This window comes from Mustela putorius, unplaced genomic scaffold (assembly GCF_011764305.1).
Source record: "Mustela putorius furo isolate JIRA1106 unplaced genomic scaffold, ASM1176430v1.1 tig00000174_pilon_pilon_pilon, whole genome shotgun sequence".
Classification (NCBI taxonomy): Eukaryota; Metazoa; Chordata; class Mammalia; order Carnivora; family Mustelidae; genus Mustela; species Mustela putorius.
Window position 1 is genome coordinate 18,738,476 of NW_025421304.1, and position 23,906 is coordinate 18,762,381.

Consider the following 23,906-nt stretch of genomic DNA (forward strand, 5'->3'; position numbering starts at 1 on the left):
AGCTAATTAAGGTAGGTCATGGTTACCCATATCAGCACAGCTACTGTGAGCCTATGAGGGGTGAGGGAGAAGGAGCTGGCTCACTTGCTGAAGAGCGACAGAGAGGACTGCTTCATGGATTATGCTGCCCACAGGAAAGGGGAAGCTGCAAGTTCTGGCTGAGTTCTAGCAGCCCCCTGATTTCCTTTGGGCAAGCCCTTTCCTTTCCCTTTGCTTCCTGCTCCTTCAGCATGTTAGGGTGGGCCTCCAAGAAAAATGTCCCATGTTTAGATAGTTTGAACAGAATGGGACAGAAAACCCAAGATAATGATAGACTGACAAGATAAAAGTGTATTTATTTTATAAACAGCATCTTAAGATAGGCCACCCAGAATGATGGCTTCATGACTCTCAGGTACCCAGACTCTTTAATATCCTGCCCCAGGGTCCAAAACAGCTGCTGAAGCTCCCACTGTCACATCTATATTCCAGTCAGCAGGAAGGAGGGTGGATTGAAGAATGGCATGTCTCCTCCCTTTAAATCTCGTGTTTCCATTTACATCTCATTGGCAGAATGTTGTCATGTGGTCAAAAATAAGTTTTATTCCTGTGATCCACCTGCCCATCTGAAATGTAGGGATGTAGGGGCTCCTGGCTCAGTCAGTAGAGCATGCAGCTCTTGGATGTCAGGGTTGTGAGTTCAAGCCTCAGGATGGGTGTAGAGCATACTATAATTAAATGAATGAATGAGTGAGTGAATGAATACCAAGTTTAAGAAAAAAGAAAGGAAACTTAAGGAAGACAGGGAGAGCTGATATTGGTGGACAATTAGTCTCTGCCACAGTGGGACACTCTTATTGGTTCCCTACAGCAGCTGCCCACATGGAATGTGTTACTGGGATTCTTTTTTTTTTTTTTTTTTAAAGATTTTATTTATTTATTTGACAGAGAGAGTTCACAGTAGACAGAGAGGCAGGCAGAGAGAGAGAGAGGGAAACAGGCTCCCCGCTGAGCAGAGAGCCTGATGCGGGACTCGATCCCAGGATCCTGAGATCATGACCTGAGCTGAAGGCAGCAGCTTAACCCACTGAGCCACCCAGGCGCCCTGTTACTGGGATTCTAATTCCATCTCTCCTTGGTCCTGGTCTGGGGTTGGAGGTTTAGTAGGTCTGTGTTTTATCCCTGGAGCCATGATGTGCACCGAAACAGAGCTCCAGCAGAAGCCGAGCCTCAGCAGAAGGAAATTTTATGAAAGAGTTCTGTTATGTCAACTCCGAGACACGTATCTTTTCCGTACTTGAACATCTAAAATGCAGTCTGTGTCGGTGAGGCGGGCTCAGCAGCTGTCCTTGCTGCCTTCCGCACCTCCGAGTTCTCAGTGGGAGGAAAATCCTGGGGATGATAGGGAAGCCCTGATGTCAAATGCTGACGTCAGAGGAGCGGGGACTGCATGGAACAGCACGCGGCTGCAACAACTCTGAGACAGAGTGACTCAGGGGCATCGGACTGTGAATGTAGAAAGGTTTTAGGAAAACCTTAAAGAACTTATTTCATGTGTACATTCCTTTTTAATTTACAAGAGTGATTGATGCTTTTAAAAATATGGGTCTGGGACACCTGGGTGACTCAGTCTGTTGAGCGTCTGACTCTTGATCTCGGCTCAGGTCGTGACTTAGGGTCCTGAGATCAAGCCTGGCGTCAGGCTCCATGGAACCTGCTTCAGATTCTCTCTCTCCCTCTCCCTCTGCTTTTCTCCACCTTTCTCCCCTTCTCAAACAAGGAAACAAAAAGTTTAAAAATCTGGGTATGAGTCTAAAAGAGTAAAGGACAAAAAACTAGATAAAGTACGTACAAAGATTGCTGAATAATAAGAACTCATTATCTGAGCAGCTCTTCTAAAATTACTTTGTGAGGATGCCCGGGTGGCTATGTTGGTTAAGTGTCTGCCTTCAGCTCAGGTCATGATCCCAGGGTCCTGGGATGGAGCCCTGCACTAGGCTTCCTGCTCAGGGGGGACTCTGTTTCTCCGTCTTCCCCTGCCCTCCCCTCCCCACTCATGCTCTCTCTTGCTCTTTCCCTGCCTGAAATAAATTATATCTTTAAAAAATAAATAACTACGTTGTGTGTATCCTAGGAGTAAACAAATAAGCAAAAATATTATGGAGGATGAGGGCCAGACTTCTTACCATGACAGAAAAAAAATTACAAAAAAGGGGGAAATTAGAAAAAAAAATTTTTTTTTTTTTTTTGAGCATGCTGCTCTTAATCTCAGGGTCATGGGTTCAAACCCCATGTTGGGTGTGGAGCCTACTTTAAAAAAAAAATGAAAATGAAAAATTTCTTTAGAAAAAACTGGTGTTGAATTGGGAATTGAAGATATCAGTATAAATTTCAGATTTGTGCACACACACTCAGATAGATACAGAAGTGTGTGTGTTAATTTACTGACATACATATCCTAACTCTGCCTGTTGAGACCCCCTAGAACAGTGGCACTCCAGTGGCGGTGAGCATCCCTAGTGCCTAAATCTTGGTTTCTAAACAGCACCCTGCAATGCAAGGAGACTGGGCTCCCTGGAGAAGCGGTTGATTCCAGGATTCCGGCAGAGAAAATACGAAGTGAGTTTTGAACATCATAAGGGGCTAGAAAATAGAAGCTACCCAGAAAGTAATGGGTGTGAGTTAAAGAACCCAACTTGGAGAAGCCAACATGGAGGGACCCCTGCCCACCCCCCGCCCCGCAATGGTCCAATCTGACACAGTTTAAACAATGAAATAATGATAGCAATGGATTACAACCCACTCCATAGAATAACTATCCCCGAGTCCATACGGATGTAAGCGAGTCATTGAATGAAGAAATACATGGAAGAGAAAGGAGAGCTCTTTCTCACAGGAGGACTCCAATTAATGAATGGAGAAGGGATGCTCAAAACAGAAAAGTATCCTAAGAAAACATGACAGTAATTAACTATAGGCAAGAGGCGTCCATGGCTACTATGATTAGTGGAGGAAACTGTGATGGGAAACGGGAGGTTGCCTAATCTGAAAGTGTCTTCCTACAAGATACTGACTAATTACAGAGAGAAAGTAGTAACTTTAGAGAAACCTGCAGACACGACCTGAATCAAGGGGTCAAGGTCAGCATCCCCAGCAGTAAAACAGACTGACATCACCTACTTACTAATGGAATGCGAGGAGAAGGGCACATGGTGTCTGTTCTGTTCTTGCCAAAAATGCGTAACCTCTGCCTGAGCCTCAGGAAATGGCATGCAGGCCCGAACGGAGGGGCGTCTTGCAGAGGTAACCAATCCATGTTCATCACAAGTGTCAGCATCATGAAAGACAGAGACAGACTGAACGACTGTCCCCGAGTCCACAAGAACTGCCAGCAACATGGATTGTGGATTGGGACATAATTGGGAAAACTGTTGAAACTGATGCAAGGTCTGTAGACGACTTCACAACATCGTGGCAGTGTTTCGTTTCCTGCCTTGTCTAGTTTCTCCTAGTTGTGTTACAGTCTTGTAGCATGATGACATTAGGGGAAGCCGGGTGACGGGGGTGTGGGCAATTTCTGGGCTTTGTTTTTTCTTCACTTTCTCTAGAAAGTTGAAATTCTTTCAGGATAAAATGTTTAAAGTGGGGGGTGGGTTATGTCTGAACTGGCAATGTTTTTTTCACGTCTGTCGATACATAAAATGTTAGTGTGAGTTAGAATCAGTGGTATCTTAGATTTGATCAAATCTGCCGCGTGCAGTAAAAATCTCCTGCTCTACCTTCCAAACCATATCCTTCCCTAGAGACAAGCACTCTTACAGCTCCCCTGACAAAGGTGAGGACTTTTTTTTTTAAGATCTTATTTTTTGGGGTGCCTGGGTGGCTCAGTGGGTTAAGCCTCTGCCTTCGGCTCAGGTCATGATCTCAGGGTCCTGGGATCGAGCCCCGCATTGGGCTCCCTGCTCAGCAGGGAGCCTGCTTCCCCTTCTCTCTCTGCCTACCTCTCTGCCTACTTGTGATCTCTGTCAAATAAATAAATAAAACCTTAAAAAAAAAAAAGATCTTATTTGTTTATTTGAGGGAGAGAGAAAGAAACACAGGCAGGGAGGAGGGGCAGAGGGAGAGGGAGAAGCAGACTCTCCACTGAGCAGGGAGCCCAATGTGGGGCTTGATCCCCAGACCCTGGGATCATGACCAGAGCTGAAGGCTGACACTTAACCAACTGAGCCTCCAGGAGCCCCTGTCTTTTTTTTCTTTTTTAAATTTGCAAATATATGTATTGTGGTGCACATATGTTTTGCTTAAATGGGTTTGTTTATACTTAATATTCTGTGATATCCCTTTTTATCTTGACTGCGTATTTTAGAATGCTTTCTCCATTTCAGCGGAAATACAGAAATACCGCATATTTTAAATAGCTTATGGTGCTCGGGGTGTAGATGTCCCATTCTCCTGACAGTCATTTGGGTTGTTTCCACCTATTTTTTCCTCTTCCAAACAATGCATCCTTTTACACCCTGCCTCACAGTGTATCCTGTGATTAGGATAAATACCTAAAGACAGACTTGCAGAGTTGACAGATATTTGCATTTTTTATAAACTACCAAGTTCCACTCCAAATAAAGTTGAGCCCACTGCAGTGCAACCAAGAGTATATAAATCGGACCTCAGAGTCTATAAAACCCTGTGCTGTTTCTCCACACCCTCACCCACGCTAAATGCTATCTGTCTTTCGATACTTTGGAGTCTAAAGTGAAGAATCAGTCATTCACCTCATTCAACAAAAACATATCAGGTGCTCTCAGAAAAGATTCGTGATTGGTTTTGGGGTCATGTAGGGAATGTGATGGGGAAAGGCCTTCGGGCTGGAGAGAACAGCACAAGCAAAGGCACGTGCTTCCTGTGGGTAGCAATGTGTCCACTGGGTCTGCTGGGGACCTCAGTTGTGAGTGTCAGTATCCACATATGGCTGCCTTAAGCCCAGTGGAATGTGCTGGAAGGATGAAGGTGTGTGCTGTTAGGGTGGCTGCAGTTATGGGGCAATGGGAATTCATAGGCCCAAATCAAGGGGAAACAGAGCTGGCCTAGTTCAGACTGGTATGAATCAAGGGACCATGGCCAGAGAGAAGATCTAGAAGGGTTGGCCAGCAATAAGTGCCATCCCCCGTATCCTGCTGTCAGGCATCTCCCGAGGGAGGCAGAAGGTACATGGAGTGTGGGTTCAAGAGCACAGGCTCTGGGTTCCCTTCCTGGATCTGCCACAAGGGACCTAGACCTGTCACTCCCGCCTTGCGCCTTCCTCTTTTCTCATCCGTGGAACAGGGATGCTGAAGGAAGGTCTCGTCCTGTCCAGGCTCTGCCCCTGGTGCTGTCCCAGCCTTTTGAGGTCAGGATGGGGACAGGGAGAGGGCTGGAAGGGGCCAGCTATGGGTATGGTTCCAAATTCCCTAGATAGTGCCTTTGGAAGAAGAATTCCTCATTTTCTGGGGTCCCTCCAGAAATTTCTTGTCCCCTGGTTTCTGGGGATTCTTTTCAAACTACTTTGCTGGCATGGGGAGACTGGTAGAAAGGCGCTTGGGTGCACAGGCTTGGACATGCGTCACAAGCGCACCCTCTGCAGTGTCATTGTCCATGGCCCAGATCTCTTCCCCCTGGTGGAGCTGGCCAGGCCCCCTCGGACTCTGCTCCTGGTTGTGACTTACTTCATTTGCTTGTGACTTTTCCTGTAATAATGGGATCTTATAACTAGGACTTTCAGGAATGCAGTATCCACAGGGCACCTTGCACTGTGACCTTGACCATGACCTGCCAGAGGCCCCCTCACTCTTAGAGCTGAAAGAATACAAACCATTGCACACTCTTGCCCCTCCTCTCTCAGTCCAGTTTCTTCCTGCACCACAAGGTGTGGCTCACCTGGAGGGCTTCTCCTGCCTATGCTGACTTCATTCTCTGTCTTAACGTTCTGCGGCTTCAGTTCTTGTGTGGCTTAGTGGGACAGCGAGGGGTTTCCTGGAGTGGGGAGTGATTCTTCATCATGCAGCACTGTCCCTGCATGGCACCCTTGTCCTGTCTGGCTCCTGGACCCTAATACTTGTAGGGGTCCCCAGTTGCTGAGACAACAAAGCTCCCCACAGTATATTTCCAGACATGCCCTTCCACTGTCTGAGCAGTGTTTCCGTTCCAAAATTGCTTTATTAGTTGATGTAGCTACTGCTGATCACTTTAAGGGACACATTGAATAGTTTCAGGAATGACCATAGTAGTCACTTACATATATATGTATTTTTTTTATCTTTTTATTTTTGAGAGGTGGGAGGGACAGAGAGCGAGCTCTGTGCCCAAACCGGGGCTCAGCCTTACCACTCTGAGATCATGACCTGAGCCAAGATCAAGAATCAGGCACTTAACCTGCTGAGCCACCCAGGAGGGCACCCCCAATCACTTATATATATATATATTTTTTTAAAGATTTTATTTATTTATTTGACAGACAGAGATCACAAGTAGGCAGAGAAACAGGCAGAGGGAGAGGAGGAAGCAGGCTCCCCGCTGAGCAGAGAACCCGATGCGGGGCTCGATCCCAGGACCCCGGGATCATGACCTGAGCTGAAGGCAGAGGCTTTAACCCACTGAGCCACCCAGGCGCCCCTGTATTTTTAACCCTAACTCATCTGAGGGTTTATAGGGCTCCAAACTCCTCCAAACCCCTGCGAATGGGGGTGATTACCCCCATTCATGCTGCCCAGGAGCCCCTGTCACCAGTCCCGGATCTCCTCTGTGCGGACAGGTCTCTGTCACGCCAAAAGGCCATTTCCCTCCATAGCGAACATTAGTGTAGTCTCCCTGCCAGTAAGCAGGGATCCCTCCTCCAGCAGAAGACAGCAGGAAAAGAGCTCCAGGCTTGCCTTCAGTATGCAGAGGAAGTAAAGGAAGCCCCCAGTGCCCTATTCTCAATTCTTTTTGTCTCATCCAAATGGGTACCAAAATCTTCCTTTGAAAAAGCATTTTCTGACTGTTGTCTCTGACGCACCTCTGAGGCAGGCAGAGGAATCAGGAACGCTTGGGTTCCCATTTTGCAGATAAGCATCCTTTCCGTGATTCGCCCAAAGTAAAGCTAGGCAGCGAGTGAAAAAGTATCGGCCAGTGTTCCGATGACTCCAGGCCTCAACACAGAGAGAGCAAGAAAGCGGAGTGCTAGAATGGTCCCAGGCTTGTTTGGATCGAACATGCTGGGTTGCCCTTAGGGAGTCAGAGATCCGAGGGGAGAAAAAAGGGTGGGGGTGAGAAGAACCATCACTGTTGCTTCCCAGACCCCTGGGGTCATCCCCCCAGCTGCCCCCCAGCTCCATGCACCACCCCCACCACCTGAGCCCCCCCACCCAGCTACCTCTGCAGGAGGTTGGTGGGAATCTCTCTCCTATCCCCAGCTTAACTGAGATAGAATTGCTGTTTAACATTATGAACATTTGAGGTGTACCATGTGTTGACTTCATAAGGAATTACATTTTCCTTTAACTTAGCATCTAGGTGCTTTTCTTTCTTTTTTTCTTCTTTTTTTTTTAACCATAACTTTCCCCGGGAAGAAGCCTCTATGCCAGCCCAGTCGGAATGTCTCTGGTCTGCAGCCCCACATCACCACCTGCTGGGCCCTGGGCTGCCTGTGCTTTCCCGGGGCTGCCGCGCCTTCCCAGCTCCCTGGATTATCAGGTTTCTCTCCAGCCCCCTTCCCCACCGCCCCCACGATCCTGGGCCATCTGTCCCTGTGCTGCCCACTCTCAGTCCTCTGAATAGCTCCATCCTTGGGGAGGAGGGTTTCGTAACCGGCCTGGGTGAGGGGAGGGACACCCCAGTGCTGCCAGGGCGTTCAGTCGAGGTAGTTATTCCCGGAAACTGGCTGCTAAAAAAAAAAGTCCTAATGGGGGAAGAGTTTTCCAAGGAGGGGGCTCTTCTTTCAGCTGCCCGTCCCCCTCCCCCACCTCCGCCGTGGATGAGTGTGCACACATCAGAAAGGATGGGAGAGAAAGGGGGGAGGGGAGAGGATGCCTTTCTAAAAATACAGCCCATCTGCCCTGTGTTAGCTGGTTTCCCCGGAAACCACTGGGAAGAGAATGCACCACCGGAGGTGCGGGACCTGGGGCCTGAGCGGGCAGGGACCTCCCTATGCCGAGGACGGGGCTCTCCCAAGAGCTCTCTGCAGCTCTCCATTATGTCCGGAGGCCTGGGTGACCGGCAGCTGCCAGCCCAACCTCAGCCTATTTGAACCCCAAACTACGCTCCCGTGGGGACTCCCGTGTAATCTCGAGGCACTAGCTTCCTAATACTGATGCTTCCTGCTTCTAACAGGAGGGAAGGAAGCCCAGGGAAGGTCTGGAGCTGCACGTTGGTGTCCTGACCGTCTGTCACAGAAATCGGTTCCCTCTGAGGCCCTGTGCCCGAGTCCCCGGCACTCACCACGCCAACTCCGCGGTCACTGGGTCTTGTACAGGGAGAAGGAACAGGCAGGGGGAGGCTGGGGTGCGCCTTCTGACCAACCAGCTGGTGGGACTGTCAGCCTTTGGGGCAGAAGGGAAGGTTCAAGGGCTTCCCCCTTGAGAAGATGAAAATAGAATTGAAGCAGGACAGACAAACGGGAGGACCGCTAAGAATCCCCTTCCTGGTCAGGGGGCTGTGGCCCTAAGGAATGAGTTCCAGACCCAAGTAGGAATCCAAAAGGCCCCATTCCCAGGCCTGGCGCCATCTGGGCATGCCGGGGAACCTCTTGGTTTCCTTATCTCACTTTCCTGGAGGCTGAAGTTAAATAGCACAAGGAAGTACTTCATGAGCCGTGAAATGCTTGCAAGAAGGAACTGACGGGGCTCTTCATATCGTCTCTAAAAATTGCTGGTTTTTCTAGATTTCAGATTGTGGACCCCTGTTTTCAGTCCTCCACCCAGAAAGGATGCCCATAAACGTCACGATGTGCATCCTTCCAGGCTTGTCTGCGGGGCTGGTCCTATTTTGTGATCTCAATGATCTTGTATGTTTTGTAACTTCTTCTTCCATTTATTAGAATACAGTAATTTCCCCCATAGTATTACATCATCATTCACAAGTGATTGACCCACAGTTTGTCTGGTGCCTTCTTCATGGACTTTTAGCTTTTTCTAGTTTATTATTATTATTCAAGAAAGCCCTGAGGTGAGCATTTTTACAGATAAATCACGAGGTACCCTGTCTGGTTTCCTTAGGAAATGCCTTCAGGGAGAGGACTGCTGAGTCCCAGACCATGAACCTTTTAAATCACTTTAATTCATTCTGCAAAACTGCCCTCCAGAAAGAGGTAGCCGTTTCTACACCCACAGGTGGGACACGAGAAGCGCTGGCTTCCGTGCGTCATTACCAGCACTGCCGACACTGTGCCAAGTCCATGGGCAAAAAAGAAAAAAAAGAAAGTATCTTGTTTTTGTTTTAATTTTAATTTCCTTGACTTCTCATGAGCTTTATTTTCTCGTGTATTTATTGGTCAATTTTAATCATTTTACAGATTTCCAGTTCACCTCCTTGGCTAGTTTTTCTCCTAGTGCATTCTAATCTGTGCCCTCATAAGATACAAGCAAGGATCACGGGTGTCGGGGGGTGGTTGGGGGGTTGGGTGTGATCCTGGCGGGTGGTGCTCCACAGATTGTCTCTGACTCCTCTTCCCTCACCATGGGCTCCTCCAAATGTACACACCCAGCCAGGCATGCACACACACATGTGCACACATAACCGTTTCCTGAGGTTCAGACTGAAGCCTTGGTCTCCCAGGGACACCCAGCTGTTAGGGGTTGGGCGCTCGTATCTGGGGGCTTTAGGTTGAGCGGTCATCCCTCCCTGTGGCTGGAACATTTAGCTCAGCGCCCCCTCTTTCAACCTCACTGTATGCTCTGCCTGCCATGCTCCCAGGGCCATCCCCAGCCAGGCTTTTCCTCCCAGGCTCCAAGGCAGCCCTTGATTCTGTTCCTCCCTGTGCCCTCCAGGACCCCACTGTCCACTTCCAACCACAGGTGGCTTCTGTCTGCTTCTGCACCTGCATTCGGCTTCCCCACACCCATCCCTCTTCATCTCAATGAATGCAGAATTTTTCTTGACATTGTTTTAAGAATCATCCTGTGGTGCTTTTTCTCTTCTTTATTCTTTCTAAGCGTGTTTTAACTTTTCAGAGCAAATAATATAATGACGGCCTCTGAGCTAAACAGGCGGGTCTTGCAAACGCAGCCTCGATGCCCGTGCGAAGCCCTGCGCTGAGGCTGCACTTAGGAACCGGGAAGGGAGGGGGTCCGGGGTTCCAGAAACGAAGTGGTGGGTGTGGCCCCCTCTGCCCCTGCACGGCGCTTGTGCTGTCCTCCTCTACACCGGGGAGATTCGCAGCAGGGCCTGACCATCGTCCTCCCTCCCTAGGGCTCCTGCTCCACGACGTGACCATGGCCGGGCTGCAGGAGCTGCGATTCCCCGAGGAAAAGCCACTGCTCCGGGGCCAGGACGCTGCCGAGCTGGTGAGTGGCCTTTTGCGGTCCTGGGGTAGAGGGCGCCACCTCGTGGCCAAGAAGGAAACCGCGTGTCTTCCCTCCAGTTTTGCCGATGGCCTGGAGCCCAGGGACCCTCCTTGGGGAGCCTGGCACCTGGAGTCCTCCCGCCACCCTGAGACCCAGCCCACTGCGCTGTGGCTTTTGCTGCCTTTGAGGCGGGGAGGCTCTTTAGGAGAGTGAGTCCCATTTCAGTGATGTGAAAACTGAGGCACAGAAAGTTAACTAACTTGGCCAAGGTCACAGAGCTGTTGGGAAGGAGGCCATGCTCAACCCTTGGTTCTGGAAGGCCATGGAGCCCCAAGAGGGTACCCACTGGGCAGTGGCAGGGCCTTTCCTCCTCTGTGGACTTCTCTGTCCTTCCTCACAAGCTTCTGAGGACCAAGGGCAGCTATGACCAGCCGTGTCATCCAGAGCAGTGGGATTAAGGCACTTGAGATTGTTTTGTCCCCAAGGGTCACCTCCCGGGCGCTGAGTGTTAGACTCCAGAGTTGTTTGTACCTCACATTTTCTTGTTGTGGTGATGCCTGGTGCAGCCTCCTTTTCCCTTCCTGCAAAGAAAAGCTGTGCATCCACTGCTCAGAGAATCCTTGAGCGTGGGAACCCCGGGTCTCTGCTGGTTGTGCCGCTTACCCCTCCGTTTACAGATGGGGAAGCCAGGAGCCCTGTCCCCAAAACCTCGGCACACTGGTCTCTGCCCTATCCTCTCACAGCCTCCGGCCAGGACCTGAGCACCAGAACCGCTGGGTGCCTTGTGTTGGGACAAAGTGGCTGGATAGAGCTCCGGGGGCCCAGCCACACCAGGCTGGGAGTCCCGCCCGTTATCTTCAAGACAGAATCTTGGGGTAATGAACAAGACCTGAATATGTGGGGGCAGCCCCCAGGAATGGTCAGGGAGCGGCTGATGAGCTGCCGCCTGCCTTCTAGCTGTCTCCCCGGCCTGTCCCAAGGCCCCCCATCTCCTGTCTCGGGGCTGCCAGGAGCCTCCCTCGTGCTCTCCTTACTCTACAGCCTTTTAAAATATACCATGTCACTTTCTGCTTAAAGCTGGCCAGTGCCTGCCACCTGGCTCGAGCTGCAACCGCCGCCCTTCCCAGGCCCAGGAGGAGGTCTGTACCCCACCCCCCAGCCTCCTCTCCTGCCCAGGAGCCTGCTACTCTTCCTTGAACCAGCCACTCCTGTCCCCAGCTGCTGCTTTCCCCTGGGCTACCTTGCTCCAAACTTGTCCTCACTTTATTTAGGCTCTGTCCCAATGGCCCCTCCTCAGAGAGGCCTTCTCCAACTCCAGGTCCAATACTGACCCCCTAACAGGGATCCTGTCCGTTTTATTACTGGTCTCCCCAGGGCCTAGCGGAGACTTGCACACCTAAGGCTCTCGGTGAAGAGAGTCGAGGTCATCGCAGATTGTGATGTGTCTCAGAAGAAGGAAGTTTCCCAGAACTTCCTGAAAAAGTCCCCCCCACAACCACCCCCCCCCATTTCGAGTCAAGCAGAGCCCGCCCTGCTTGTGAGTCTAGGTGGGTAGACGGTGCCCTTGGGGACCCCTGCACCCTGCCGCAAGAGCTGAGGCGAGGGGGTTCTGGAGTCACTGCCCAGAGGCACTGTCTACAGGTACCAAGTGTCTGTGGGCAGCACAGAGATCTGAGGGCACCCTGGCCTCGTGCTTCCCAGCCTGGCTCTCCCACCCTCCACCTCTGCGGGACACCCCAAGCGATGCCCCCACACCCCTTCCCTGCCAGCCTGGGCCGGTCCTTACTGCCCCTCCCGCCCTGACTTGGTGAGCACGGCACCTTTGACCAGCCTGGCCCTGCCTTCTGTCTGCTGTATTTGGTGTCCCCCTTCATCCCTCCTGGACCCGGACCTGAGTTTGCCACCGTGACGTGCCCTCCCTGCCAAAGGATCTGCGTTTCAGCCCTGAGCCCCCCCACCGCTTCTCTCTTCCCTTGGCCTGGCACAAACCTCGTGCTCTAGCCCTGGTCACATCCGCATCAACGGTCCCATCCCCCGCGCCCGGGGAACCCGTGTGCTCCCAGCCCGGCCACTGCAGATTCTCCTGACCTCACTCTTGGGCTTCCAGAGCCATTCTGGCCCTCTCTTTCCCAGCCGTTCCCCCGTTCTCTCTCCTAGCTGCAGCACAGGAAGGTGTCTGTCCCCTCGCTTCTTAAACCTTCTCCGGTCTGCTGGGCGCCAACTCTTTGCATCCGGGGAATGCAGAGTCCCACATCCTCACCCACCATCGAGCTCACCATTCAGGGCTTGCTCGCCTTGGAAGACCCGGACGCCAGGCGTGTCCAGGGCTCCGCGGGGGATTTGTTGCTCCTTCTGCCCCTGCCCTGTCCCCATCCTCCGACTCCCCCAAGCCGCTGCTGGGCCTCCTCCCAGCTGGGCGCTCTCGCCCACCCGTCTGCCTCAGACTGTTCCTGCTCTCCTTCCAGGACCTCCTGGGGCCCTGGGTTGGCGTGTATCATCCCTGCTCTTTCTTCGTTGGCTCCTGCCCCTCCAAGGCCTTCCCATCTCCCGGGGACCCCCCCCCCAAGCCCGCTGGAAGCGCACGGCAGGCCCCGCCATTGTCTGCCTCATCCTTCGTGTTGATTTTGTTTTTCACAAAACTGCTTCCTCCTCTCCGCTCTTAGGGTCTTGCGTCTAGAAATCTCACCGATCTCCTTCCCTGCCCTCCGGCTCGGGCGTGACCTTCCAGTGAGAGGCTTCATCAGGCACCAGCCTCGTCCCCTTCCCGGAGACCCCCAGCCCCTCCCTCCGAGGTTCAGGAGTGGCCTGGCCACCTCGGCACTCTCCACCCCTCCCGCAGCCAGAACCCCCGGGCCCTGGAGGAGCGGGGAGGTGAGGCCAGAGGACAGACACTGTGTATGCCACAGTCCCAGCCACGGGAAATCTGGCTTTCCTCTTGGGGTGGGAGACCCTCTACACCCGGCTCACTCTGTCCACCGCCCCCACCACCTTAACTGCCAGAAAGCAGGAGGTTGAACTTATCCTTATGTTGAGAGTAAAACATCCGAATTGCTGGTTTTCATTCTTTTCCTTTTAACTCCGGTGATTTGGCGTCGTCTTCCGTCTTGTCCATTAGCGGAGCAGTCCTTGTCTCGCCGTCCTCGGGTAACATCCTGGTCCTGATCGGACTGTCTCATTTATCCACGTGTTCATGGGTAGAGCCTCCTGGAACCTTGTGCAGCCCAGAAGGTCAAGTGCAGGAGAATAAAGGACAGAGTGACCGCGCTTCTCTTTAATCCTCGCGGACATGGAGGCCGTGAAGCGAGGTGGCCTGCCCCGTGTGTCACCGCCGAGGTTTCTAGACAGGCACAGCAGAGAGGAAGGCAGAGGGCCAGGGTCTCTGCTTTTCTTGGACACGTGCCACTCCCCTCTTAACCCCACGAGGTTTCCTTCACTAGACCAGACCCACAGAGGACACACACGTGGGGTTCTAGCCCACTCTTCCACTCCGCATCGCAAGCGGCTGCCTTGCAAACAGTGGGTGCTTCCAAGCTGATTCCCCTCATTTGCAAAAGCAGACGCTCATCCAGCTCTGTCTGGGTTTGGGAAGCCCTTTCCGGCCCAGGCTTTGTGGGGAGAGCAGAGCCGGATGGGGTCCTGCCCTCATGGGACTTGCAGCCCCGGGGGGAAGGATGGGCCCCAGCGACTCCCACTGTATGGTGTCAATGAGCCTGAAAGCAGGGGACCTCTGTGCTTTGAGAGCCCAAAGCAGGCAGGTCTGGAAAGGTGGGAGGAGCCGCAGACCCAGACAGAGCCTTTGTGCAGCTCGGAAAAGCCCCAAGTTCCTCCCTTGCGGGGCCTCAGCTTCCCCATCCCTAATGTGGGTGTGTTCGTCCTGCCTCTCTCTGCCCACCTTCCCTGCCATCCTCTGCGGTGAAGCCCCCGCGGTCTGACCTTGTGGGGGCAGCAGGGCAGAGGGACCCCCAGCAAGGATTTGGCTCCAGAGTTCTCACCACTTTCTGGCCAGGTGAGTCAGCCTCTCTAAGCCTCTCCCTTCCCACCTGTAAGATAGACATCTCCACATTTTCAATGAATAGGTAAAGTTGGTCTGAGTAGCTACTTGTAGGCTTATCCACAAGGCACTTAACTTGCCCGCTGCTTGGCAAGCCCTGGGTCGCCTTTGTTAACATTAACCTGGACCCGGGAACACAGCAAGTGAATCTGCTCCAGGCTGAGCCGCCGGAGCCCCTGGAGCCCCTGGGCCAGGCAGGGCCTAACGTGCTCCTCTCTCTTCCCTCAGGAGAACTCCGACACCTTCCTCTTGGCCGTGGACACAGACTGGAAGGTAGGTCTCGGCTCCACCTCCCCAGACAGGGGACTGCCAGCCGCCAGCCACTGACCTTGCCCAGCCTGGTCCCAGAGGAGGGTCACCGCCCTTCTCACAGCCTCCAGGACCGCCCCCCTCTCTTCACCCCAGCTTTCCCTGTTCCCTGCACAGTAGAGACAGGCCTCCGCTCCCCTGCTGGGACCAGAGCAGGGGTGAGGCCTTGGGGAAGCGAGGATGGAGCTGGGATGTTGTCATCTGAATCAGCACTTTCCTCCAGTGAGGCTGGCGCTCCGAAATAGCTCCCGTTTCCGTGGAAACCGTCGCCGGGACAACCGTGTCCTCTGGAGTTTGATGCCAGGTTCCCTGTGAAAATTGAAATTGTTCTTTGTGTTTATTCCTCTGCATGGTGCCATTCCTTCCCTCTGAGTCCCATCGTCGCCCTCTATTTCCGGGCCTCAGCAAACATCTGAAGGTAGACGCGGCGGGAACCTCCACAGGTTCCAAAGGGCTGCTGGCCATCAAAAGCTGCTGAACCAAATCAGACCCTTCTAGGACCTTCCTCCTGGCTGGCCAGAACGGCCCCTCGCCTGAGCCTGCCTTCAGTTTGGTTTGGTCTCCGGAAGCCCGCCCCTTCCCCCATAGCCCCAGCCTCCAGGTCTGGACGCCAGGGTGACGCATGGTGGGGAGGCCGGCAGGCTCCTCCCCCCAGCACCCCGTGCTGCAGCAGGGACCCGGATCCCAGGCCTGTGCGTCAGGCTCTGGGTCATGTGTCCCTTCAAGGACACCAGAGGAGGCCTTGGAGCCGCCCACGTGCATGTGCTCCTGTCCCCTGGGAGCACCGGTTCCAAACACAAAGGGGTCTGGAGCTGAGGACGGGATTGGGTCTGGGGAACAAGAGGGAGCCCAGAAGCAGGGAGAGGAGGGATGTGGCCGGGAGGTGGCCCAGGCCCAGCTGGGGGACCTCAAGAGGGACTTCTTGTTCTCCCAGCTCGGAGGAGGACAGGACAGACAGCCCCTTTGCGCCAGAAGGGGGCTGGAGAAGTAAAATCCCCAAAAGGCCCGGCTAGACCTGGCTGACAGCAGGTGGGACCTACCAGACCAGTAGTGTCGACCGCCAGCCCCCAAAACACAGCTGGGGAGTACGAAAGGGGCCAAGGGAATCCTGGGGTCCTTTGAACCTGTGCCCCATGGGCCAGGCCAAGCTGGCTGGCCAGCTGTGTTCAGGCCCGTTTGCTCGGTAGAGGACAGCAGGTGTTAGAGGCTCCCGCCCTTCTACTCCACTTACACCCCCAGAGGCTGCCGCCTCTTTTTTCTTTTTTTCCCCTCGAAAAGCAGCTGAGAGGATGCATGGCCCTAATCTGGGCCAAGGCCTGGCAGGAAGTTTATCCCCTTTTCATTCCTTGCCTCAATGGACCCAGCCAGTGGGGGAGGCAAGACAAACAAGCCCAACAGACCTGGGTCCAGGGCCTGTCCCTTCCACCTGTGGGCCGTGTGACCTGCAGAGCCTGTCACTACCTTACCTGCACAGTGAGGACAGAGAGCTCAGACCTCCCCGGGAAGTGATGCCCGAGGCCCAGCACTCAGATCCCGAGCTCCCAGTGACGGTGGCCTCCAGAGTGTGGAGTCGGAGGCAGGCAGCCTGGGTGTGGTCCCTGCTCCTGTGTGGTGTTGGGCAGGTGACAGAACCTCTCTGTGCTTCATTTTCCTCATCTGTAACGTGGATGTTAAGGAGATAAAATAAGATGACATGTGCAAGGTGTTTGGAAGAGGCTGGCAAGTGGGAGATATGCTAATAAGCATTTGCTGCCCTTAACAATGTGACCCCAGGCCCTGAGTGCTAAGGTGCTGGAAAGCTCCGTGTTTACTAGCTAAGTGGGACAGTAAACTTCTCTGTGCTTTAGTTTTTTTTCATCCTTTTCCATAGCCGCGTGAGGACTATGTGTTATCCTTGCAGACAGCACAGCTGTTCTCCCATTTACAGATGTGGAGGCCCAGAGAGGTTGACTGACTTGCCCAGGGTCACACAGCAGAGAAGGGGCAGAGATACAGGTGGAGCCAAGGTTTGGCTGGCTAGGACCTGACCTTGCCTTATCCGACCACAGTCCAGGGAAAGGACCACAGTGTGGAAAGACACGTGGATTGCCCTGTTTCTCCCCTAAGGGCCTGGGCAGGCACGAGGTCAGGTTCGGAGCCCCTCATGGAACTCTCGCTTGTTTTCACAGCAACTCTTCAGGAAGGCTGGATTCCTGTGTTACGGTTGAGCCTGAAGCACAGAGAAATTGTAAAGCCTTACCTGGGGTTACCCAGCTAGTGGGTGGGGGAGACGGGACCTGAACTCAGGTCTGTGGTTTTGAAGCCAGCGAGCCGAGTGGAAATGGGGGCCTTGGCTGGGAGTGGGCAGTATCCAGGGTTAGCTTCTCCCTGGGGACCAAGGGTGGCAGAGCCCCTCAGAGGGTCAGAGGTTGGACTGGGCATAAGGTTGTTGGATGGGGACCACAGAAGAGCAGTGGGAGGACAACCCTCGTCCCCTTTAAGGAGCAGGTAGGAGGAGCAGGTGAACAGGGCAGGGGCTGGGCTGTGCCAGAGTGGCCTCAGGGACTAGGGAGCATGGCCCGTCTCTAAGGGGCAGGGGAATACCCCATTCTGCACCGTCGCTGTGCTGGGAGAGTGCAGAGTCCAGGGTCCCCAGAGCCGGAGGTCACAGATGGGGCAGGGAAAGTTGTTGGTGCGCCCAGGGCAGAGGACATGGCTGGGACTAGCACCCATGGCAGGTGATACCAGGTCACTGGATGCCCAGAGATGGGGAGGCGACCCCCTCGCCCCAGGGCTGCCAGCCAGCGTGCAGGGCTGGCAGAGCAGGCTGGCCTGAGTGGCGCGTTCCCTCATGAAAGAGACGGAATGGGGGCACAGGCGCCCAGCACCCTCCTGAGTCGTTCCTGCTTCTCTCGGTCCTCGGGCTCCCTCCTAGTCTCCACTCCCTGACCCATTTCCTCTCCTCTCCTCTGCCTCCTCCTTCCCAGTTTACTCTATCCAAGGGTCTCTAGCCAGCTCCCCACACAAGTCCTTGCTGCTCAGGAGGACAGGGCACGGGGGCTGGCCGTGCGTCCTGCCCCCGCCCCCCGCCCCCACCATGGGTTGGCCCCAGAACAGAGAGCTGGGGCGTCTGCAGGAGGCGGGGGGTCCGGCTGCTTGGGCAGGCTGACTCCTCTTCCTCTTCTCCCATGGTGGCCTCCAGCCCCTTGCTGTAGGATGCAGATGGGAGGGCAGAGCTGGTGTGTGCCCACCATGCCGCTGGTCCTGCCAATGGCCCTGTGGGCAGGCACGGGGCATACATGTGGGTAGAGTGGGGGCTGCCCTAAGGGAGACCCTGGGGAGGGGAGGAGGAGCAGGAACAGGGTCACCACAGAAGGTTGCCCCAGATAGCCAGTCACTCCCCCATCCTGTAAGGCTCAGTGATCCAGACCTACCTGAGGCGGAGGCTGGGCTCCCAGCCCTCTCAGGCACCCCTGCTCCCCAGGGAACGGGTCAAGGGCTGTGCCATCCAGGGCATGTCTGTGTGCCCTGCCGTATGTTGGGGTGCGTGTCCACGGGCGGCTCCTGAGTCCCTGACACAGGACACACCTGTATGGGTAGATTCTTGTCTCATCTTCCCAGGATCCCCGCATGCGGCTGGGGGTTGGGGTGGGGTGGGGTGCCTGTGCTGGGGGTGGGCAGGATGCAGGGCCTGGGGACCAGCGAGGATGCTGTGTTGCTGGGAAGTGGGGGGAGCAGGAGGAGGAGCAGGAGCTGGGGTGAGTGAGGACTTTGGAAGCCAATGAGAGCCCAGTTCGCCTCCTGCCCGCCAATCTGGAAGCAGGGGCTGGGGAGAGCGAGTGGCTGCTCAGAAACCCCGCAGGGAGGCGGGGCGGGCCACCGGCTGGGCTCTGCATATAAATGGCCCAGGGAGCGGCACCCCATCACAGCACCGCCATCTCCCCCTTGCTCTGCCCCCTCCCTCTGGACCCTGGTGACTCAGGCCTTTGTTTGCCCTGCCTGGTAGAGGCGGATCGCCTTCTCGCTCGGCAAGATGCCGGAGTGCTGGGACGGGGTGAGTGAGGGTTCTGGGGGCGGCCAGGTGGGTAGGGAGCAAGGGACAGCCCGGTGCCTCTGGTGGCGGAGCTGCTTTTGGTCGCCTCACCTTGGGCATCACCGAGGCAAGGCCGGCGGCAGGTTCTAGAGTCCCTGGTGCCCCTGGCCTGCAGCAGTGGCTAGGGGGTCAGCTGCTAGTCAGGGCCTGCGGGGAAGGGCCAAAAGCCGCAGAAAGCGGAATGAGGCGCACGCACCTCCCACTGACGGTGTGCCCTTGGCCTGGCAGGTGCCCGGCTGGCATCTGCCGCGGGCCTGTGACGACCGCCTCAGCCCTGGGGGAGGCTCTCTTCCCTGCACGTGTCAGGGTGTCACTCTTCCTGACCCCGCAAGGGTTGTCCTGGTTGTTTGGGTGGCTGCACCGGAGTGAGAACGGAAGGACAGCCTCTTCCTTCCTTCCTCCGCTGCGGTCCCCAGGGAACTTTGGTGCCAGTCCGGCTGAGGCGGGGAGGTCTGGGCCGGCTGCTATCACAGCCTTCAGGCCGAGGTCCCTGCAAGAGAGGAGACGAGGAGGGGTTGCTGTGTCTTATTTAGAGGGTAGGGAAAGGCAGTGCTGGAGCCATGATCCTGCTGGGGTAAGGGCCCCGGGCAGCAGTGCCCAGGGGTTCTGTTCTTCCTCAAAGAGGGAGAAGCCAGGGCCCAAGTCTTCTCCACCCTACGCCCAGCCTGCCCTGCCGGGGCACAGCACCACTCCCCCTCCCCCACCTCCGCTGCCCCGCACCCATGCAGCACGTCAGCGCCTACTCCAAGTGGTCGGCCCAATCGCTGATGTGGTTGATGGAATGAATCGTACTAGCCACCCCCCTCTAGCCCCTCTCCCCCACCCACACGTTGCACCCCAGCTCTCAAGGTCATGAGCGAGGGGAGATGGACCCACCAAGAGAGGACGTCAGAGCCCCCACCTCCAGGTGGGCGCCCGCCCTGCTGCAGCAAGGGAGGGGGCTCTGACGTCACCGGGAGCCAATGAGAGCGCTCGGTCCTGGGGGCTGGGGGCTCAGAGCGCATCCGGCTGCGGCCCTTGGGTCGCCCCTCTGGTGCTGCACCCCGAGGGACGGGGACACTGGGCTCCTGTCTGGCTGAGCTGGGTCAGAGCTTCTGGGTCGGTGGCGGGGTGGGGGTGGGTGTTCAGCCAAGTCACTGGGCCGCACAGGACCAGCCTTTGCAGGAGGAGAGCACTGTGCCTAAGTCCCGAGGCCCAGGGTCTGCTGATGGTGACGCGCGGTCACACCAGGGCTGGAAGCGAGTAGACACCCCCCACGCACAGCGACGGGCGGCAGAGGTGTGCGGGTGGACAACTGCCGCCCTGGGCCCTGACAGGTACCCCAGGGCCAGCGCTGACCCCCATGGAGAACCGCCCTTCATGCTGCAGGAAGCGCATTGCAGCTCTTGTGTGCATCGGCGCCCCTCCTGCCCACCACCCCCTGCCCTCCAGAGCTGAGAGAGTAGTGTGGGGGCTGGGGGACCAGAGAGCATGGCCCCCAAGCAGGGACAGGCAGCCGTGGACAGCTGCCTGCTTGGAAATCTCTGGAGCGGAGGCTTCAGGGCATTCTCCTGGCCTCGGAGGCTGGCACCTGGCAAGGCCCAGCTTACCCCTTCTGGGCTTGACCTTGAGCAAGTCATTTCTCCTTTCCCAACCTCAGTTTGGGTCCCTGTGAAAAGTAAATGAAGCACACGATGGTCAGCCATCAGTGAGCAGGAAGCGTTCCTTGTTTTGTTGGCCCTGGGGACAGGTCTCGGATGGGGGGAGCCTGTGGTGGCCCTGGACCCACTTAGAGGACATCAGGTTTATTGAACAAGGCCTCACAGCAGAATTGTGGCTCCCAGGGTTTGGCCTTTGGCTGTGGGGTTGGTGCCACTTTGTCATTCCCTGCTGAGACACAGGGGTCCTCTGAGCCCTGACCCAGGAAGATGAGACCCCAGGAAGATGGGACCCCAGGAAGCTTTCTCCTGTCTTGAGTTCCCCCTTTTCCATCAGGAGCAGGAATTTGGCTTCTCTCTGAACCTAAGTGTTCTCCACGTGCAGAAGTGGAAAACGCATGCATAACATGCTTGGCACTTGGCACACATTTGGGGGTCCGTCACTCCTGCCCTTGACCTTAGCCCCACCTCCCACTCACAGGGCAAACTGACACCTGTGGTGCAGGGCAAGGCTGTCAATTCAGCTCTGACAGACCCTCCTGGCGTCTGACCATCAAGCCGCCAAAAGTGACTAGTTTGCAGAGAGACCAGCCCCCAGGGCACCTCCCCGAGGCTCAAGGATGCCTGCGAACATCGGCCTCCTCCTACAGCATCCACCGCCTGTTCTCAAAGGACTGGCAACCCCAAGCCACAAAATCAAGGGAGTGAACCAAGAGGATCCCAGAGTGGTCACTGCAGAAGGCCTTTGGGGTTGGGTTCTAACCACGCCCTGCCGGAAGCGAGGCCTTGGGGGTCACGGGGATGGGCATTCAAGGTGGAAGGAAAAAACGTGAGCAAGAGTCTGGAGGTGGGAGCCAGCGACAGTGTGGGTGCCGGAGGCTGGGCTTGGCTGGGGGGGTGGGGGGTGTGACTGCAGATTTCAGGTGGGGCTGTCCAGGCCACTGACCTTCGGCAGCAGCCCTGAAGGATTCTGAGTGGAGTGGCCACTTCACTCCACAGAATCCCTGAAGGATTCTGAAGGCTGGAGTGGCCGTGCTGTCTTGGAGCGGGGGCTGCAGTGACTTGGAGAGAATGAGGGTCACTGGACCCTGCAGGGCCGAGAGTGGCAGGGCCTGGGCAGTGGCAGGCCGCCCCACTGGTTAGCAGACCTCCCTGTGCATGCCAGCCATCCGGGAAGGGTGCTCCCCCCACCAAGGCGATTAAGATGCCCCCTGCTGGGAGGTGGGGGGGCCCCACCACAGCCAGGAGTAAGGGCTGCCCCTGTGCTGTTTTCCCTCCAGGAACATGACATTGAGACACCTTATGGCCTGCTGCATGTGGTGATCCGGGGCTCTCCCAAAGGGAACCGCCCGGCCATCCTCACCTACCATGACGTGGGCCTCAATCGTAAGTGCACCCCAGCCCCATCCTGCCTGCCTCGGCCTTCCCTCCTTCCCCACAGGGCCGCCGACGTCCCCACTCACGCGCAGCTCTGTGACCTTCGCCGTCTGGGCCTCGGTGTCCCTGCTGGACCACGAGGCGGGTCACCTCCACCTTCCCTCCCTCTCAGGCCCGCAGGCCTCCCCACCCCTTTGCTGAGCCACAGCTGCCACGTGTGTCTTTGCAGACAAGCTGTGCTTCAACACCTTCTTCAACTTCGAGGACATGCAGGAGATCACCAAGCACTTCGTGGTGTGCCACGTGGACGCCCCCGGGCAGCAGGTGGGGGCGTCGCAGTTTCCCCAGGGGTAGGTACCAGGGAGCACTCCCCACTCCAGATCGCCCCGGCTCCGTGGTCCAGGCCGCGCCCGGCCCTGACCGCCTGCTCCACCCGCAGGTACCAGTTCCCCTCCATGGAGCAGCTGGCAGCCATGCTCCCCAGCGTGGTGCAGCACTTCGGGTGAGTCCCACCGGGACCCTTCCCTGGGCTGGGGGCCAGAGGGTGTCCCGTGCCGCCGCAGGGCCAGCAGGCACCAGCTGAGGGCAGTCTCGGGCAGCACCTTCCCTGGCCCTGGAGTGACCAGCCGTGCTCTCCGCCAGGTTCAAGTACGTGATTGGCATCGGAGTGGGAGCTGGAGCTTACGTGCTGGCCAAGTTTGCCGTGAGTGTCCCTCCTCCCACCCCCCTCCCAGGGCTGGCCTCTCCCTGCAACGCTTCAGCCACAGCCACAGGAACATTGGCTCTTTCTTCCTGCTGCTCCCCCTCCCCCTACTTCCTCTTCACTTAGAAAATCCCCCCCTTTTTTTTTCTTTTTCATCCCAGGAGATTTAAAAAAAGAAGCTATTTTTCCATACATTTCCTCAAAAGACTATAAATGGTAACTTGCATAGCCATTAGCCCAAACCCAAATATCTGTGAGCCACAAACTCTACAACAAATTGGTCTAGCCACTAAGCAAGGATTTTCCTAATCACTTACACACTAATTAGGGTAATTTTTACCCTTTTACATTTCTCTCTTTTTTTTTTTTCAAAGATTTTTGGCAGAGATCACAAGTAGGCAGAGAGGCAGGCAGAGAGAGAGAGGGAAGCAGGCTCCCTGCGGAGCAGAGAGCCTGATGTGGGGCTCGATCCCAGGACCCTGGGATCATGACCTGAGCTGAAGGCAGAGGCTTAACCCACTGAGCCACCCAGGTGCCCCATAAATGGGAGTCATTTCTTAACCAAAAATTACACTTATGTTAAGTTTGGAAGAATTTTTTTTTTCAAAAATGTGACATTCTAGTTGCCATTCTGATGTTAAAGATTTTATTTATTTGTTGGAGATGCAAGCGCACAAGCAGGGGGAGCAGCAGGCAGGGAGAGAAGCAGACTCTTGGCTGAGCAGGGACCCCATGCGGGGTTTGATCCCAACCTCAGGATCATGAACTGAGCTGAAGGCAGACGTTTAACCGACGGAGCCACCCAGGCACCCCAGTTTGGAAGGTTTAAAGGAAGTTGCATTTCAGAAACATCACGTTGAGTAGGAGCCCATAGGCTTTTCATATCTGAAAACAAAAACTTAATTTTCAGGATTCAAAAATTTTTTTCTGTTTAAATACTTCTTTTTCCAAAAGAAAAGGCCATGCATTTTGAACTCCGTGTGGATTTCGGCACTTACCGCTTGTTAGCTGCCGACCGTTCCCCATCCGCCCCAGGAACACTGATAGGATAGCAGAATCGTATCTATATCACTGCTTTCCACTGAAGAAATCATTCGAGTCTCTTTTACATTTGAACACAACACAGGCTTTGGAAAGGTCGGTTTCCTTCTTCACTAGGGTTTTTTTTCTCTGTGAAAGCAAAGAAACAGAATACTTCGTTGAAGATGTTTACTCCTCAGTTTTACATCAGCAACATAGTCAGAGACTGACTAAAAGGCGTGGA

General features: G+C 55.2%; 1 protein-coding gene across 6 annotated transcripts in view; it reads left to right on the forward strand.

The window, feature by feature from the left end:
- NDRG4 (NDRG family member 4) overlaps positions 1–23,906 on the forward strand; it is a 41,256-nt gene that overhangs the window by 9,260 nt on the left and 8,090 nt on the right. For 4 of the 6 annotated variants that reach the window (XM_045076133.1, XM_004744282.2, XM_004744285.3 and 1 more), the window contains exons 2-7: positions 10,399–10,493; positions 14,773–14,817; positions 21,843–21,948; positions 22,169–22,289; positions 22,379–22,441; positions 22,582–22,642. In XM_045076133.1, coding sequence (XP_044932068.1) covers positions 10,422–10,493; positions 14,773–14,817; positions 21,843–21,948; positions 22,169–22,289; positions 22,379–22,441; positions 22,582–22,642 — 468 coding nt within the window. In that variant the 5' untranslated portion in view covers positions 10,399–10,421. Of the gene's footprint in view, positions 1–10,398; positions 10,494–14,772; positions 14,818–18,726; positions 18,887–21,842; positions 21,949–22,168; positions 22,290–22,378; positions 22,442–22,581; positions 22,643–23,906 lie in introns of those variants that run through there. The other 2 variants (XM_004744286.3, XM_004744287.2) reach the window with 2 other exon arrangements.